This window comes from Centropristis striata, chromosome 7 (genome assembly GCF_030273125.1).
Source record: "Centropristis striata isolate RG_2023a ecotype Rhode Island chromosome 7, C.striata_1.0, whole genome shotgun sequence".
Taxonomy (NCBI): domain Eukaryota; kingdom Metazoa; phylum Chordata; class Actinopteri; order Perciformes; family Serranidae; genus Centropristis; species Centropristis striata.
Genome location: NC_081523.1, coordinates 40364321 through 40381850, shown reverse-complemented (window position 1 = coordinate 40381850; position 17530 = coordinate 40364321). Strand labels below are relative to the sequence as shown.

At 38.0% G+C, this 17530-nt stretch overlaps 1 protein-coding gene across 2 annotated transcripts in view; it reads left to right on the top strand.

Annotated features, from left to right (window-relative positions):
- Window positions 1-17530, top strand: part of LOC131975420 (golgin subfamily A member 7-like) — a 39667-nt gene that overhangs the window by 20586 nt on the left and 1551 nt on the right. For both annotated transcript variants that reach the window (XM_059338099.1, XM_059338097.1), the window contains exons 4-5: window positions 826-927; window positions 6137-6189. In XM_059338099.1, the coding sequence (XP_059194082.1) occupies window positions 826-927; window positions 6137-6178 (144 nt within the window). In that variant the 3' untranslated portion in view covers window positions 6179-6189. The remainder of the gene's footprint in view (window positions 1-825; window positions 928-6136; window positions 6190-17530) is intronic.

Here is a 17530-nt window from a genome sequence, read left to right as displayed (position 1 = left end):
GTTCAGAAATGATTAATGTCATCTAAAGAAAAGCAGACATACAAAAACATTGCCTTAATACAGTAGTTCTCAACCTTTTTGAGTTGCGACCCCCAATTTAACATCCATGTTGTCCGCTAACCCGCTCACTGAACACAATCTCACACGCACAGTTCAGATCACCCAAAAAAGAAAAAAATGACCAAAATAAGACACAAAATGACCGAAAAAAGACAAATTGACCAAAAAAGACACAAAATGACCGAAAAAAGACAAATTGACCAAAAAAGACACAAAATGACCCCAAAAAGGAAACAAAATGACAAAAAAAGACACAAAATGACTAAAAAACAAACAAAAAATGACAAAAAAAAAGACATACAATAGTCTGACTCATCTCCTGAATAGGGCTGTCACAATAGCCAAATCAAATCAAAATGACTTTATTTATCCCTGAGGGTAAATTCAGTCAGTCTGGTAGAATCTCTGTTAGAATGAGACAGCCTGATGGCTGGAGGAGAGAAGGATCTTTTGAATCTCTCCGTCCTGCAGCAGAGAGAGAGGAGCCGTCCACTGCTGTTGTTTTGCTCCATAAAGGTTTTGTGTAGCAGATGATCTGGTATTTCAGGATGGCCTCCAACATGTTGACAGGTCATCTCTCCACCACCTCAAAAGGTTGAAAGTTTCAGTTGAGTCATTGAAAATAAAAACTTCACTTGTGTCTTGTGGAAAATATAAAATAATTGAGATTGTTAATCAAAATGTATCCAAGCTTTATTACAATTATACCAGTGGTTTGCCATCCATGAGAAATGTATCTAAACTGTGATTGTTGTGTTCTTTTAGGTTCTGAAGAAGATCGCAAAGTACATCCAGGAGCAGAACGACAAGATTTACGCACCACGAGGCCTCCTGCTGACCGATCCCATCGAGAGAGGCCTGAGAGTCGTATCCTTCAACAGACAATAAAGATTTATTCTATTCTGTATTCTATTCTATCCCTTCAGTGTGCTAGTGCTGGAGCTGTTGATCATCGTCTAGATCAGCAGTTCTCAACCTTGGGGTCAGGACCCCAATTGGGGTCGCGAGATGATTTCTGGGGGTCGCCAAATCATTTAGGAAGTCAGCTCTGTCTCTTTGGTCATTTAATGTCTTTTTTTGGTAATTTTGTGTCTTTTTTTGCTCATTTTGTGTCTTTTTTTTGTCATTTTGTGTATTTTTTGGTCATTTTGTGACTTTTTTTGATCATTTTGTGGTCAATTTGTGTCTTTTTTTTTGTCATTTTGTGTCTTTTTTGGTCATTTTGTTTCTTTTTTGGGCCTTTTTGTGTCCTTTTTGGTCATTCTGTGTCTTTTTTTCATCGTGTTGTGGTCAATTTGTGTCTTTTTTTGGTAATTTTGTGTCTTCTTGTGGTCATTTTGTGTCTTCTTGTGGTCATTTTTTGTCATTTTGTGTCTTTTTTTGTCATTTTTGGTCATTTTCTGTCTTTTTTGGTCAATTTGTGTCTTTTTTTGGTCATTTTGTGGTCAATTTGTCTTTTTTTTTGTAATTTTGTGTCTTTTTTTAGTCATTTTGTGTCTTATTTGGTCCTTTTGTGTCTTTTTGTGGTCATTTTTTGTCATTTTGTAGTTGATTTGAGTCCCTCTTTGCTTAATTTTATGTATTTTTTTGGTCAATTTGATTCTTTTTTGGGTAACTTTATGTCTTTTCTGACAAATCCCAAAGTAGGAAGTTATTACTTTAAAAGAAGTCTCTGGCTTGAAGCTGCTCCTGAGTGTGAATCGCACACTCAGGAGCATGCGATTCAGTGAGCGGGGGTCGCGGACAACATGCATGTTAAATTGGGGGTCGCGACTCAAAAAGATTGAGAACTACTGGTCTAGACGGATTTCAGAATAAAGGCCTCCTATAAGAAGTGAGGAGCATTTATGGGTACAAGTCAGGAACCGGCCTACCTTACATATCTCAAGGGTGCTGAGTCCAAAAAAAATGGTTCCCAAGCGAAATTAAGTTTCTGGATCTGTAGTCTAGGGTCAGAGCAAGAATATAGTGGAGGCTCAGTGTCTTTTTTTATGTATATATATATATATATATATATATATATATATATATATATATGCAAAATACCAACTGGAACATTTAAAAGTGATATTGATTGAATATTTATGTCGGCCTTAAAAAAATGACACAAATAATGCTTAATTTCACCTTAAAAGTTGGTATTTTGCATATATATGTACATATATATATATATATGTACATATATACATACATATATATACATATATACATAAAAAAGACACTGAGCCTCCACTATATCCTTGCTAACTTAATTTCCTCATCTTTGATTGCCTACTTACAAAAGGTCAAGGTCAAAAACTCAAAATTTCGCTTGGGAACCATTGTTTTTTGGACTCAGCACCCTTGAAATAAGTAAAGTAGGCCGGTTCCTGACTTGTACCCATAAATGCTCCTCACTTTCACTTTTTGGAAAATTCTGTCTAGACTATCCGCTGGAACCATAACTGTTTAGCTTTGAAATAAACTGTGGACATGACCCCCTAAATAGATTAATTTTCAGGCATTTATCTGATTTAGATTGCCAATCCTGCACTCAATTTAAAACAGATCAAGGCTTGAAGCCACAATGTTTTTACAATAAAAAAACAATCTGGTTATGCAAGAATGAGCATGTACGGGAAAGAGGGATCATGAATTGAATAATTTGGGTAAGTTTAAATTGTTAAGCATACCCTGAGATCAGGAAATATGAAGGTAACCACACAACAGCTTTCAGTACACTGCAAAAAAGCCAACTTGTATGTTTTGCCTAAAACAGTGATTTAATTTGGTAAAACTTGGAAATATAAATTATTGACATTTAGGGCAATAATGTAAGTTAGCACAACAAAGGAAGCCAGTTGTCTGCTCAAAAACAAGTTGGTGAGTTGTTGTTACTTATATCTTTAAGTTGGGGTTCACAACAAGGGACAATAGTTCTGATAACTCTTATTTCTTTGTTGGGAAATTCGGTCATTAGCGAAAGCTAGCGGCTAACTGGCGCTAGCGGCTAACTGACGCTGGCGGCTAACTGACGCTAGCGGCTAACTGAAGCTAGCGGCTAACTGATGCTAGCGGCTAACTGAAGCTAGCGGCTAACTGATGCTAGCGGCTAACTGATGCTAGCGGCTAACTGATGCTAGCGGCGCTGCTTGTTACAGCTACAAGAGTAGCCATTAGCGTATCAATGCTAACTCAAAATTGCGGTCACAACATTAGCTGACATTTCATAGCGGCGTTACAATCGTGCCAGAGAAATTCAGAGTTGATCTGAATTCAGAGTTGAGCAAACTCAAAAACAAAACTTAAAATATTTAGTTTAATTATCCAACTTAAAATGTTATCGAAGTTTGTTGCCTTGAGATTTTGTGCTCACCCAACTTTTCTTTTTTTTTTTTGCAGTGTAGAACAAGGAGCTTTCACAATGACCTAATAGATGTAGTGATTTATAAACCTTCTGCCCCCCACCGCCTCTTTCCCTGTAACGGCTCGATGAAAATGGAAAGCAGCAGTCCAGGCAGCTTACAGGAAATCCAACGCTATGTAGGGATACCCTGTAAAAACATCAGATAAAAGTTAGTATGTAATCCATAGCATCTGCATAAAATCAGCGGGTGCACCAACATCCTGGCTGCACCAGCGACTGTGTGTGTGTGTGTGTGTGTGTGTTCTTGTACTTCCTACATAGTGAGGACCGGAACACGTTTTTAACCAACAGAGTGAGGACATTTTTGCAAAGTGAGGACATTTCGGCCGGTCCTCACTTCTTTAAAGGCTTTTTTTTTTAGATTTCAGACTTTGTTTTAAGGGTTAAAGGTTACATGATGATTATAATTAACTGAAACTGTATTTTGTGGTTACTAAACTAACTAAAACTATAGTAAAAATGTCCTTCGTTTTCCTCTTTGTCCACTTTTTTCATACATAATGAAGATGGATAAGGCAAAGGAAATAAAGGCAAAATTTACTGTGACCTCTTTTAATCTCCCACCAACAAATACCCCATTACAAAAAACTACAACTAATAACAACTAAAGCATTTAAAAAAATAAAAATAAACTAAAACTAGCAAACTCACTCTAAAAACTCTAAAATTAACTGAATTTGAAAACAAAAATTCACAACAAAATTAAAACTAAAACTAATGAAAAATCCAAAATTATTATAAACTTGCAAGGGAATCCACTGTTCCAATGAGGGTCCTCACAAAGATAGAAGTACAAGAATGTGTGTGTGTGTGTGTGTGTGTGTGTGTGTGTGTGTGTGTGTGACTCAACATTCCAATTAATCTTAACTGGGCGGCAATAGGAGATTAGGGATAACAAAATCTAAGTGAAATTGTTCACAGCTGAGCTTTGTTCCTTCTCTCTCCTGGAGCTCTGGCAGTGACCTGGATTATTTCTCTGACGCTGTCGGCTGCTCTGCTGACTTTGGAGCGTCTCACCTGAACTAACTGTTTAATTCGACCATCTGACTATTCACATTTCACTTTAGTGGGTCGGCATAGCTAACCTTTTGTTCATTTTGTGATAAAAGCACCACATTTGGTACATACACTACTGGTCAAAAGTTTTAGAAGACTCCAACTTTTCCAGAATTTTATTGAAAATGATGCAGTTTAATGTCTCAGTGTACTCTGAAATTAATGCATATAACAAATAAACAATTGAAGTTAAAAAAAATAAATCGTAGAATCAGTTTAGAAAGGAAAATGTATTCTAAACTGTTGACTCATGGAAGTAGCACCTTAACAGATAGAACAGCTGAACTCACTCAATGGAAACCAAATATTCTTCAGAAAGTTCTTCCCAACTCTGTTGCAGAAGTTCCCTTAAATGTGGAGCAACTTGTAGGTTGTAAGTGATCAAGAAAAGTTGGGACACCTGTAGGAATTGGTAGCAACTTAGCAACTTTCAAGGCTTGATCAACCTCCGTTGCTGCAGAACTGCTTTAAGTTTTTAACCCATTTCTTGTTCCCTGAAAAAGGCCTACTTGTATAATTCTGAAATGTACATTATCTTTCAGTTTTGGTTAAGCTTACCTTTTTTTATTTACCTCTGGCAGTTCACCACTTACCTTTGTACCCTCCCTAGCTGTTCATTGGACTTGAACTGCTTGAATTTCAATTTAAAAAAATTGAAAAATTGTGGTGTTCTAAAACGTTTGACCAGTAGTGTATATAGCTTAATATATTTGGGAATAGACTGGATATTGGGCCATCGCATATTCACATTCTGATGACCATGGCTGGCAATTTTCCAAAATGGCGGCCAGCTGTTAGAAGTAGATAGAACCTGGGCCTCCAAGCTGCTGTCACCATGGTTACCACACCACAAATATTAATTACGTAAAAGTTCAAGTAAAAATGTGTTTTTCGACAATGTAAAACAATAACAAATGAGAGAATGCAAAAAAAATGCAACAAAATGGGGAGATTGCTTCTGCATGTTATAGTAATGAATGGTACCCCTTGGCGTTACGATATTCTGTCCGCTTTCTATGAAACTATCTTATAAAAAAAAAAGGTCTCCATTGCTAAAAAGCATGCCAGGATATCATATCAGGACGTTGACGTAATACGGTGCAAAGTGAGGCTATTTAAAAAATGGCTGCCATGGCAACCAGGGTCTGAGTTTGTGATGGCCCAATATCCATTTGTTCCCAATATATTAATCAACACATCTGCCATATTGCTGCTTTTATCACAAAATGAACAATTGGTATGATATATTAAGCTATGCCGCCCAAATACAAGGAGTCTGAGGGTTGACACTTTTTGTTTTTTCTCTAATTTTGCTAATGATGTTGGAGCAAGAGCTTCTTTTTTCTTTTATTAATAAAATCTGGCCTAGAATCTAGTTTAGTCCGGTCAAACACCCACTGAGACACTGTTCTCACAAACATGTCCAAAAAACTTACTTCCAATGTTGATGATTAATGCAAAAAAATAATTTATAAAATATGTACAACATCTGCAGTATTATTATGTTTTTTATTTCGTTATGTGGAAAGAATTTAGATTTCTGTTGGCTTTAATTGAATGTAAAATGAACACATCTTTGCTTTAAATGCTTTTCCTTGACTGAATTCTATTAAGATTGAGGTTACCATCTTTGAAGACAGAAGCCTCACAAGATAAAAGCTGCCATGGTGAGTCTTCTTATTAAAATTCTTTGCTTAACGAGGACTTAGTTTCATACTGACACAGATTTGATGGCTAATATGTACAACACAGAAATACAAACACACAAACATTTTTTTAGAGGATACATTTTTCCAATTATGAAACACACTTTTTGGGAAGTAGGGCAAATAAAAAGGGCTGGAGTCAAAGAGTTGTAATAAAAGAGGGCTTACTCTTTATGTGAACCATTGCTTTCATGCAGAAGGCCTCCTCTGCATTCAAAGAAAAGTCCCACATCAAAGTTTAAAGCCTCTTCATCTGTGAGTAATATTAGTTAACTGCTTTACAGTCAGGAGGGCTGTTTCATAAAGCATTTAAAGGATTACTCTGCTTACTTTATGACTTCATGTTGCAAAGCGCTCAGTGTTTTGTCACTTACTTCCCTGAAGACGACACAGTCTCTGTCAGAGTCCTGGACCAGCCAAGACCAGCAGCTGAACCCTACGAGTGATTAAGTGTCCTTTCGGTACAACAGCAGTCAGTTATACGTTTTTAAGTAGACGTAATCAAACAATTATCACATTTGAGTTCAAATAGACCATTTCCTTGTTTACTTTGCTGGCCGCCAGGCTTCTACCACATTCATGTCACGGTGGAGGAAGAGGGAGTCGCTCATCCTGCTGGGAAATATTTCTGTCTGTAGCAGATGTTTCTCTCTTTTTATATTGTTATTGTCAAATATTTATATTGGTAATGGGACTGTGTCTTTTTTTGTATTTACTGAATATTTGATATTCAGTGTGAACGCAGCAGAGAACTTGAGCATATTCAGCTTAACAGCTAGTCTGGGTTTACCCATACTGCCTTGCGTGCTTTGAATTTCATTTCGAACCTCCAGGCGGTCTGGAAACCAGAGAGCTTTCTTAGCCCTGTTTTAGGATCCAATCACAGAACGGCAAGACGATGACGCGTACTACTCGGCAGACGGAAGCTTGTAGTTTTGTAGTTTTCTTACGGATCCAACATGGCTGCTGCAGACGCGAAACTCTCTTTAGCTGTAGATGGTGTTTTAAATACTTTAGAGCGAAAGTTGATTTTAAAAGAAGAACAACGTTTGACTTTAAACTCCTGTTTCACCACCAAAAAGGATGTTTTAGCCTTGCTTCCAACAGGATTTGGCCAAAGCCTAATCTACCAACTAGCCCCGCTACTAGTGCCGCCAATAGCCCCGATACTAGCGCCGCTAATAGCCCAGCTACTAGCACCGCTGCTAGTGCTGCTGCTAGCGCCGCTGCTAGCGCCGCTAATAGCCCCACTAATAGCCCCGCTACTAGCGCCGCTAATAGCCCCACTAATAGCGCCGCTACTAGCGCCGCTAATAGCGCTGCTAATAGCCCCGCTACTAGCCCCGCTACTAGAAAATGTTTACGAAAATGTTTTTTCAATTCTAGTTTTCGTTATTTCGTTAGTTTTCGTTAACTATAATAACCTTGATGCGCACTCATTTCACAATACAGAGGCACATTTTATACTACCCTCAAAATTATTATTATAAAGAAAAATAGACATTCACAGAGTGATAACACGTGTTGTAGAGGTTATTTTGCCCGGATATGAATACAGGTGTCCCTTGAGATTTTGGCTTGCGCTGTGGTGTGGCTTGGGCAAAAAACAGATTGAAAACCACTGTTTCAACCAACCACTTGGCAGATGTTTGAGTAAATTACTCCTGTGAGACTGCCACATTGTGCTCCACAAGTTTAACTCAGTGTTCATTTTGGCTCCTGATTTAGATCAAGTATTTTCATATAATATTAATCAAGTTTTGGTCACTTTTTGTCTCTTCTAAGCATTTTGGGGTCGCCATCTTTGTTATGCACTTACTATGGTTAAAGATGTTGTTCTTGTCTGCAGTTTTTCCCTCAGAATACAATTTACTTGTGGTGGTAGCTGATTGGCACAAAACTAAAACAACAACTTGTCTGCAATCAGCAGGAAAACTGACATTTGCCACATTTTGACGAAGTCTGTGATCTCGTCCTGTCACCCCAAACACAGGCACTTTTTTTGAAAACAAGCACAACTTGTGCCATTTGCACGGAAATGTGATTGGTTCTGCAGTAAATTGCGTGTGGCCTGTCAGACACTAGTGGCTCCGTTGGTCTGTTTATGAACTAACATAATATTATCCTGTTGTCATTTTGCCAATGGAAAAAATGAAAAAGTTGGATTCAGTGCTGTGATGTCGTCAAAACAGGTTGTTTGCTACAGAATTAGATTGTGTGCTTGCTGTCCTCACACCAGCAGCTCATGCTATGTACAGCATGCTACATATAATGTTGTGTACATTTAACTCAGGATTTGAATCCCAGGACTGACAGGTTAAGGGCTGAAGTGCCCTTGAGCAAGGGACTTAGCCCCCCACTGCTCCCCAGATGCAAAAATGTGCAGCCCACTCCTAAACTGTTCTCCCTTTTTGTTTCTGAAATAATTGAATGATGCAACCCTGGATGTTATTTACTAAAAAATCAAAAATGTTGGGTTTTCTTTCGAGTTATGTAATGTTTTTATTGGTTTTTCTTGGAGAACTGGTGTGTAAAGGATGGGCTGAATGCAGAGAACAAATTCACAGCACGTGTTTCTGTGTGTTTGTGCAAAACAAATCTTAATCATAATCATGTTTTACTAATTGGGCTAGATGCATGCAGGCCATTGAATAAGACTTAATTTAAAACAGGCTTACTAGTTAATTTATCCATTGATCCTGCTTTAACATTGTCATTAAGTTCTTATTTGTTGACCAAAATATATTTTTATATATATAATATATTTCTTCATATTTGTCATTTTCAAACATTTTAGTCTTGTTTCTAGTGTCTAATTTGTTGACAAAATAAAAACTGTTGTAATTCCACTGTCAGCACCCATTAGAATGACCTTGATCTGCTGCTGGTGTCTGCAGCAGCAGCAGTAGTAGTGTACTGGCTGGTGTTTCTGATTTGTCACCATTTGTTTTTTCTTTGCTATGACGAAATGTAAGGAAGGTTCCTAATGCAAAGCGGTTTAATTCCTAGACATACTGTATCTGCACTGTGATTTATGAGGCAGGGCAGAGTGAGGGGGAGTAATATAAAGGAAGCACTTGCAAAACTCAGGGCTGCTTCACTTTGGCTCTAAAGTTTCTACTGTTGAAATGAAAGCCTAAATAAAACTTGAATGAACAATCGTGGAAGTCTGTCACACACTGCTAACATTAGCTTACATGTACATACATTGCTGTCGCTGTGACTTATCCAGTGTACACAATGATGGAGCAATGCTCCACTTACATATAGAGCAATACAGGCGTACATCCGTTAAAAATGTATTTAATGTCCCCATTGATATTGAATTGCCCAACTCCAGGCATAAAGGCCAAACAGTAATGTCCTTCATATCGTCTAGACAGATTTCAGAATAAAGGCCTCCTATAAGAAGTGAGGAGCATTTATGGGTACAAGTCAGGAACCGGCCTACCTTACATATCTTAAGGGTGCTGAGTCCCAAAAAAATGGTTCCTAAGCGAAATTTTGAGTTTTTGACCTTCTAATTTGTATATCAAATGGCCACCAAATTGCCCATCTTGCACAGTCGTTGGACCATTTCCCCTTAGTTTTTTTGTAAGTAGGCAATCAAAGACGAGGAAATTAAGTTTCTGGATCTATAGTCTAGGGTCAGAGCAAAGATATAGTGGAGGCTCAGTGGCTTTTTTATGTATATTTATATATATATATATATATATATATATATATATATATATGCAAAATACCAACTGGAACATTTAAAAGTGATATTGATGAATATTTATGTCGGCCTTAAAAAAATGAAACAAATAATGCTTAATTTCACCTTAAAAGTTTGTATTTTGCATATATATATATATATATATATATATACATAAAAAAGACACTGAGCCTCCACTATATCCTTGCTCTGACTCTAGACTATAGATCCAGAAACTTTATTTCCTCATCTTTGATTGCCTACTTACAAAAAAACTAAGGGGAAATGGTCCAACGACCAACGGCCGCCATTTTGATATGCAAATGAGAAGGTCAAAAACTCAAAATTTCGCTTGGGAACCATTTTTTTTGGATTGAGCACCCTTAAAATAAGTAAAGTAGGCCGGTTCCGGACTTGTACCCATAAATGCTCCTCACTTTCACTTTTTGGACAATTCCGTCTAGACTAATATTGCTTGTTTTTATTGCACTGGATGTGAGAGCTTATTTAGACCAAGTAATACAGAAAGTTACCAGAAATGATTTAAATATGAGGAGGCATTTTTGATTTGAAAGGAGACATTTTCTGGGAAATGTCAACATAGAAGATCCTCTCCTTCTCACTTACTCTGTAGAATTCCTGAACAATAACTTCCATAAGTTCTGCACCATCCCACAACGCACTTTGTGTTGTTTGATTGCTAAAACATTTTGAACGCGGTATGATCATGAGGTACAGATGGCTTTTATATATCTGCAGATCTTCACCCTGGCAGACGCCTCAAGAGCACATCTCATCCCATAAATTGTTCCAATCTCTGTCACAGTAAATCCCTTCTTTTCCTCTTGTATGCTGAAAAAGACCAGGGACGCTGGATTATGAAGAAACTTCCTCAAATGCTACTTGCTGTTGTTGCGTCATTTACTTCTGTAATTTCCCAACTTTTTCAGTCATTTTTTGACTTTTGGAAAATTCAGACTTCAGACTTCCCAGCCTCCACTTGGAATTATTATATATAACTGTTTATTTTACATTTTAATAATTTTAATTTCTATGTCAAATGCTGCCAAATTGTACATTTTATTCATCAAAATGTTTTACTGGTTTTTCTTATTTTTAAAAATATTTTAAAATGCACAAGCCAAATTACAAGTAATCAGTTGGAAACAAAGTATTCTTTTCTCCAGGACAACAAAAATGTAAGGAAATAACTAAAACTTAAATTAGATTTTTTTATGATGAGAATTTAAACCCAATATATACCCAGGTCAAAAGAAATACAACGGATATATACAGTACTGGTCAAAAGTTTTAGAACACACCAACTTTTCCAGAATTTAATTGAAAATGATGCAGTTTAATGTCTCGGTGTACTCTGAAATTAATGCACATTTGCAACATTTAAAATTCTTTATTGAGCATGATAGTGTTTTGAAAGTAAAAAAAAGGTTCAAAATCACATTTTATGTTGGACTAAAGGACTAAAAAAAGACACAAAATGACCCAAAAAAGACACAAAATGACAAAAAAAAGACACCAAAAGACACAACATGACTAAAAAAAGACACTAAAAGTCACAAAATGACCAAAAAAGACACAAAATGACTTACAAAGACATGAAAAGAATTCAAAAATGGACAAAATAGCCCAAGACTCCATAGAGTTAAGTTGTTAACCCATTTCTTGTTCCCTGAAAAAGGCCTACTTGTATAATTCTGAAATGTACATTATTTTTCAGTTTTGGTTAAGCTTACCTTTTTTATTTACCTCTGGCAGTTCACCACTTACCTTTGGACCCTTTCAAGCTGTTCATTTGACTTGAACTGCTTGAATTTCAATAAAAAACTGGAAAAATTGGGGTGTTCTGAAACTTTTGACCGGTAGTGTATGTGATTTCTTTTGTAATTCTTTCTTTCTTTCTTTCTGAACACTTTCTGAAGAAGTAGTTTCTAGTGCAACTGCATCTATCCTATGATGTGCTGGGCCCAAACCATACTGAAAAATACTTTGTATAGAGGCTGGACTGGGCCCAATGTGCACTGTAGCGTAGATACAGAGTAAGACATAGGCCATAAATATCTTACCTACGGGGAATGTTGTGTTTGGAGACCGTAGACCCCTGTGAATAGATAAACCTTTGCCCTATTACTGTACAGAAGCATACAAGGATTAATCTTCTCGTTTGAAATTCCTGCCGAGCGCCTCGATACATAAACATGTCCTATTGAGGAATGTAAACCCAGAGCTCTTATAAGTAGCTGCTGAGAGAAGAGTGAGTTGGAGTTTTGCCATGGTCAAAGACGGGCTGAACCACAGCCAACAGGCAGACTAACACACAGTCAGTAGATCCATCCTTCCCACTGTTAAAGCCTCTTCATCCTACCATGGTCTCCTCTTCTCTGTCTCCTGCAGGCTTACACTCATACACCAGGACATCCAATAAAAACCAGCCTTATTGGCCATGAAGTCTTCTTTCTGTTTATAACATAGCTTCCTCTTCTGCCACTTCCCCATCTCATGTCTGTAAAATCTGCAATTCAACCACCATGTCTTCAATATGAGGTAGTGATGGTCAAATGACGTTTCATCAACCATTTTCTTTATTTAGAGTCCACTAGATGGCGCTCTTTGTTCAGATCCTGCAGATTCTTGCTGCAGAACAGAAGAATCTGCCTGTTTCTCACTCAGAAGGCAGCTCAGGTCCTGGTCCAGGTCCAGGTCCTGCTCCTGGTCCAGGTCCTGGTCATCTCACGCCTGGACTACTGCAACTCCCTCATGGCAGGTCTGACGGCCAAAGCCATCCGACCTCTGCAACTCATCCAAAATGCAGCTGCTCCATTTTTTAATTTATTTATTTAACCTTTATTTAACCAGGGAATATCCCATTGAGATTAAGAACCTCTTTTTCAAGGGAGCCCTGGCCAAGAGGCAGCAAACACAGAATACAGTTACACATTTACATAACATACAGACCTTAAACACATCATGAGAAACAAGTGCATGTTGTAGAATCGGCCTCAATAACTCTTAGTTTGGATTTAAAAGTGCTCAAAGAAACAAATTCAGTTAATTTCCATTCTTTCTGGCAAACAAATGCCCTTTCACCCAACTCCGTACGAGCAGAAGGGACAGAAAGCAACAACTGATCTTGTGAACGAAGAGAATAAGATCCTGCATTTCTCACAGTAATTAAGCTGCAAATGTACAAAGGCAGCAGTCCCAATATTGCCTTATAAATGAAAGTATACCAATGACTAGCCCTTCGACCATTGGTCTTCAATCTTCCCAAATTTTCACACACAACACCTCCTCCCTCCTCCACTGGTTACCAGTGGCTCTATCTCTGGCGTACTCTGCTGCTAACGGTTCAGGTCCAGCTTACATCCAGGACCTTGTCAAACTCTAAACCCCCTGCCCGTCCTCTCCACTCTGCATCAGACAAACAGCTGGCGACTCCCACCCTGCGTGGGTCAACTCGCCTCTTTCTCTGGTGGAAGTGGCTCAGTTGGTAGAGTTGGTTGGCCCCTAACCGAAGGGTTGGTGGTTCGATCCCCGACCATGGCAGCCTACATGTCGAAGTATCCTTGAGCAAGATACTGAACCCCAAATTGCTCCCAATGCTGCGTTCATCAGTGTGAGAATGGTTTCCCAATGGTGGCAAGAGGCACCGTTTAGGGCAGTAGTTCTCAACCTTTTTGAGTCGCGACCCCCAATTTAACATGCATGTTGTCCCTGACCCCCACTCACTGAACACAATCTCACACGCACAGTTCAGATCACCCAAAAAAGAAACAAAAAGACCAAAAAAGGAAACAAAATGAGCAAAAAAGACACAAATTGACCACCAAATGAGCAAAAAAAGAGACAAAATGACCTAAAAAGACACAAAATGACAAAAAAAAGACACAAAATGACCAAAAAAGACACAAAATGATCAAAAAAAGACACAAAATGACCTAAAAAGACACAAAATGACCAAAAAAAGACACAAAATGACCAAAAAAAGACATTAAGTGACCAAGACTAAAACACATTAACACACGCTGTGTTGATGATTTGGCGATGCCCAGAAATCATCTTGCGACCCCAATTGGGGTCCCGACCCCAAGGTTGAGAATAGCTGGTTTAGAGTAGCCTCTGCCACCAGTATGAATGTGTGTGTGAACGGGTGAATGAACACAGTCTGTAGTGTAAAGCGCTTTGAGTGGTTGCAAAGCGACTAGAAAAGCGCTATATAAGTGCAGATCCATTTACAGCCTGTACATCTTCAGCCGCAGGCTGTTGACCTACCTCTTCCAACAATTCAGTTAAGTCACCTAAAAAAACATTTAAAAAATGTAAAGCTCTTCTTCTTTAACGTAAAGAACTCCTGTAGCAATGACAGTTGGCTCTTAAAGTTCTGTACTTACTTGGTTCCTGTGGTCTGAGTCTAGTACCATCAGGTTAAATGCACTTATTGTAAGTCGCTTTGGACAAAAGCATCACCTAAATGACATGTGATGTAAAGCAAAGGGTTGAAAGCACACCTAAAGCCCATTCCTTTAGCCTTTAGGCTCAGTGAATACAACTTGGAGTTCATGAAGCTTCATTGGTCACTACTTTTATGCCTGGGCCCGATACCTATACCTAGTTGGACTGCAGTAGAATGCATCAGTTCATTTCTACACTCCACTTCTGTTGTATTTCCTCAATTAAAAGCAGATTCTGCTCATTTATGGGGCTGTGCAATTTACTGCATATTCCACAACATGACCCTGCAAATATTTCAGAATAAAAGCCTTGTGTTAACAAATGAAGGAACTCTGTCGACAGAAATGCTACAGAAAGCAGAAAGAGGAAGTGTTGTTTTTTTTCTTGACACTGAACTATAGGGAAAGGTGTAATGTTGTTGTGTTACAATACCAATATGATTGTGAAAACATAATTTCACATTCTATTTTTGCTGAGAACAGCACACATTGTGCAGCAAAAATAGGTGAGCCCCCGAATTTCTAGATGTGTTCTTGGCTCTCAGTAATTTTACATGCAACAATGGCTTATGACTGTGACCAGCTATTCTCAACCTTGGGGTCCTGACCCCAGTTGGGGTCGCGAGATGATTTCTGGGGGTCGCCAAATCATTTTGGAAGTCAGCTCTGTCTCCACTGTGTTAAATTGTTCATGTTTTTTTTAGTCTTTTTGGTCATTAAATGTCTTTTTTTTTGGTAATTTTGTCTCTTTTTTTAGTCAGTTTGTGTCTTTTGGGTCATTTTGTGTAATTTTTGGTCAATTTGTGCAATTTTTGGTCAATTTGACTCATTTTATGCTTAATTTTATGTAATTTTTTGGTCATTTTGTGTCTTTTTTTTCAATCATTTTGTGTCTTTTTGTGGTCAATTTGATTCTTTATGGGTAATTTTGTGTCTTTTCTGACAAATCCCAAAGTAGCAAGTTATTACTTTACAAAAAAAGACAGAGACAGAGAGATGTTTTAGTTGTTGTCTGCTTCATTATTTGTCCAAAATTCGTCGCATCAACTGAATTTGTATGATCTGAACTGTGCGTGTGAGAGATTCTGTTCAGTGAGGGGGGATTAGGCAGAAAAACCCTAACATTTAGACTGGAAGAGGCTAAAACACTGTAGAGATGAAAAAAACTGCAGAGCAGAATGATATTCTGTTACTTCGCCTCTACAATTCATTTTTAAGTTTCCCATAACTTGGAAAGTTTTAGAGGGATTTTCCACCCTCATAAAAAATAAAAAACTCTGTGAGAAATTGCAGCCTTTTATGCAAGTTATTTATTTTGTTTTAATTGACTAAGCCTTGTGTTTTTTTTAAATCATGATTACGTATATATATCAAGCCATCCTCTCTCCTTCCCCATTATGACTGAAGGCCTAGCTGGCTGAAAGCAGGGATTTTAGTTTGGCGGGGAGCCTCCCAGGACTGAGCAGCATGATGGATCAGTCTCTGGTGGGAGGACTGCTCTGTAGGAACAGCAGACTTGGCCCAAACAGCTCCTGACTGGGGCAGATGGCGCCAAGTTGGTGTCCTGGCATCTCGTATGAAAGACATTCTGCTCTTGATAAGGTGTCGTTTGGCTCCGTGTGCAAACTCGCTGCGTTGTCACAGCACGCCAAAAGAAATCTGTAAATTAGGCAACACACATGAGAGCATTTAGAGTCAGCGGGGAATGTTGGATATGGCAAATGCATGAACGGTGTTCATCATTAGTTTGTTCTTTTCATTGTCTCACCTGCCAAAAATATTTGTTCACAGGCCAAACTAATATTTCATTGAAATATGTCTTGTTTATTTAATTTTATAAATCACAACAATTTGATCACCCTACAGTATATTTACACGTCTTATAAATACCTGAAAGAACTAAAATGCCTGTGATATTATGACCAAAGAAACATATAGCTAACCTGTTGTTCATTTTGTGATAAAAGCACCAAATTTGGTACATATATAGCTTAATATATTTGGGAATAGACTGGATATTGGGCCATCGCATATTCGCATTCTGATGACCATGGCTGGCAATTTTCCAAAATGGCGGCCAGCTGTTACAAGTAGATAGCCAAGCTGCTGTTCACACTTTTACAACACCACAAATATTAATTACATAAAAGTTCAAGTGAAAATATGTTTTTCGACAATGTAAAACAATAACAAATTAAGGAAAATGCAACAAAATGTTATAGTAATAAATGAACTCCTTGGTGTTCTGATGTTCTGTCTGCAACACATTGGACTCATCAGCCAGCCGCCGGCTATCAGGGCTTCATTTTCACATAATTTCTATATGAAACCATCTCATAAAAAAGATCTAAGGTCTCCATTGGTAAAAAGCATGCCAGGATATCATATCAGGAAGTTGACGTAATACGATGCAAAGTGAGGCTATTTAAAAAATGGCTGCCATGGCAACCAGGGTCTGAGTTTGTGATGGCCCAATATCCAGATTTGTTCCCAATATATTAATCAACACATCTGCCAAATTTGGTGCTTTTATCCCAAAATGAACAGTTGGTATGATAGATTAAGATATGCCGCTAATACTCTTAGAGATGTCTTAGATGAGATCGTTGTATAAGCCATGCCAACTCAAAGTTTGCTCTGTTTGTGTGAGCCAGCAAACAAATATGTGAATCCGACCAAATCTCCAATAAGTATCACTGTCAGCCAGGACAGAGGCAATGTAAAGATAAAATACGGCAAAAAAATAATAATTCCTGTAGATGAAAATGGGACAAAAGTGATTATCATTGAGGAAGTTGCTTTGGCCTATTTCAGACAGAATGTTCCTCCCCTTCCGCTATCGTCGCTGTCTGTTTTACAGTGTCCTGGGCTCAGTGCCACCCAGGATCATTGGGATTAGTTACAAGTAATACAAACAACCCAGATCATTTTCCCCCTTATCCTGGAATGATAATGTATGCACGGCCAACACGCCGATATCCACAGATATAATAAAGTGATTAAATAATGTGGTGACATCACCTCTCTGTTGCACCTTGTTTGTAGCTCATAGAGTTGTGCAGTGTAGTCTGAGTCCATCTATTTATTTATGTTCTGATTATGGACTGAAGCTGCTTATATTTTTTGTGATTTTGTT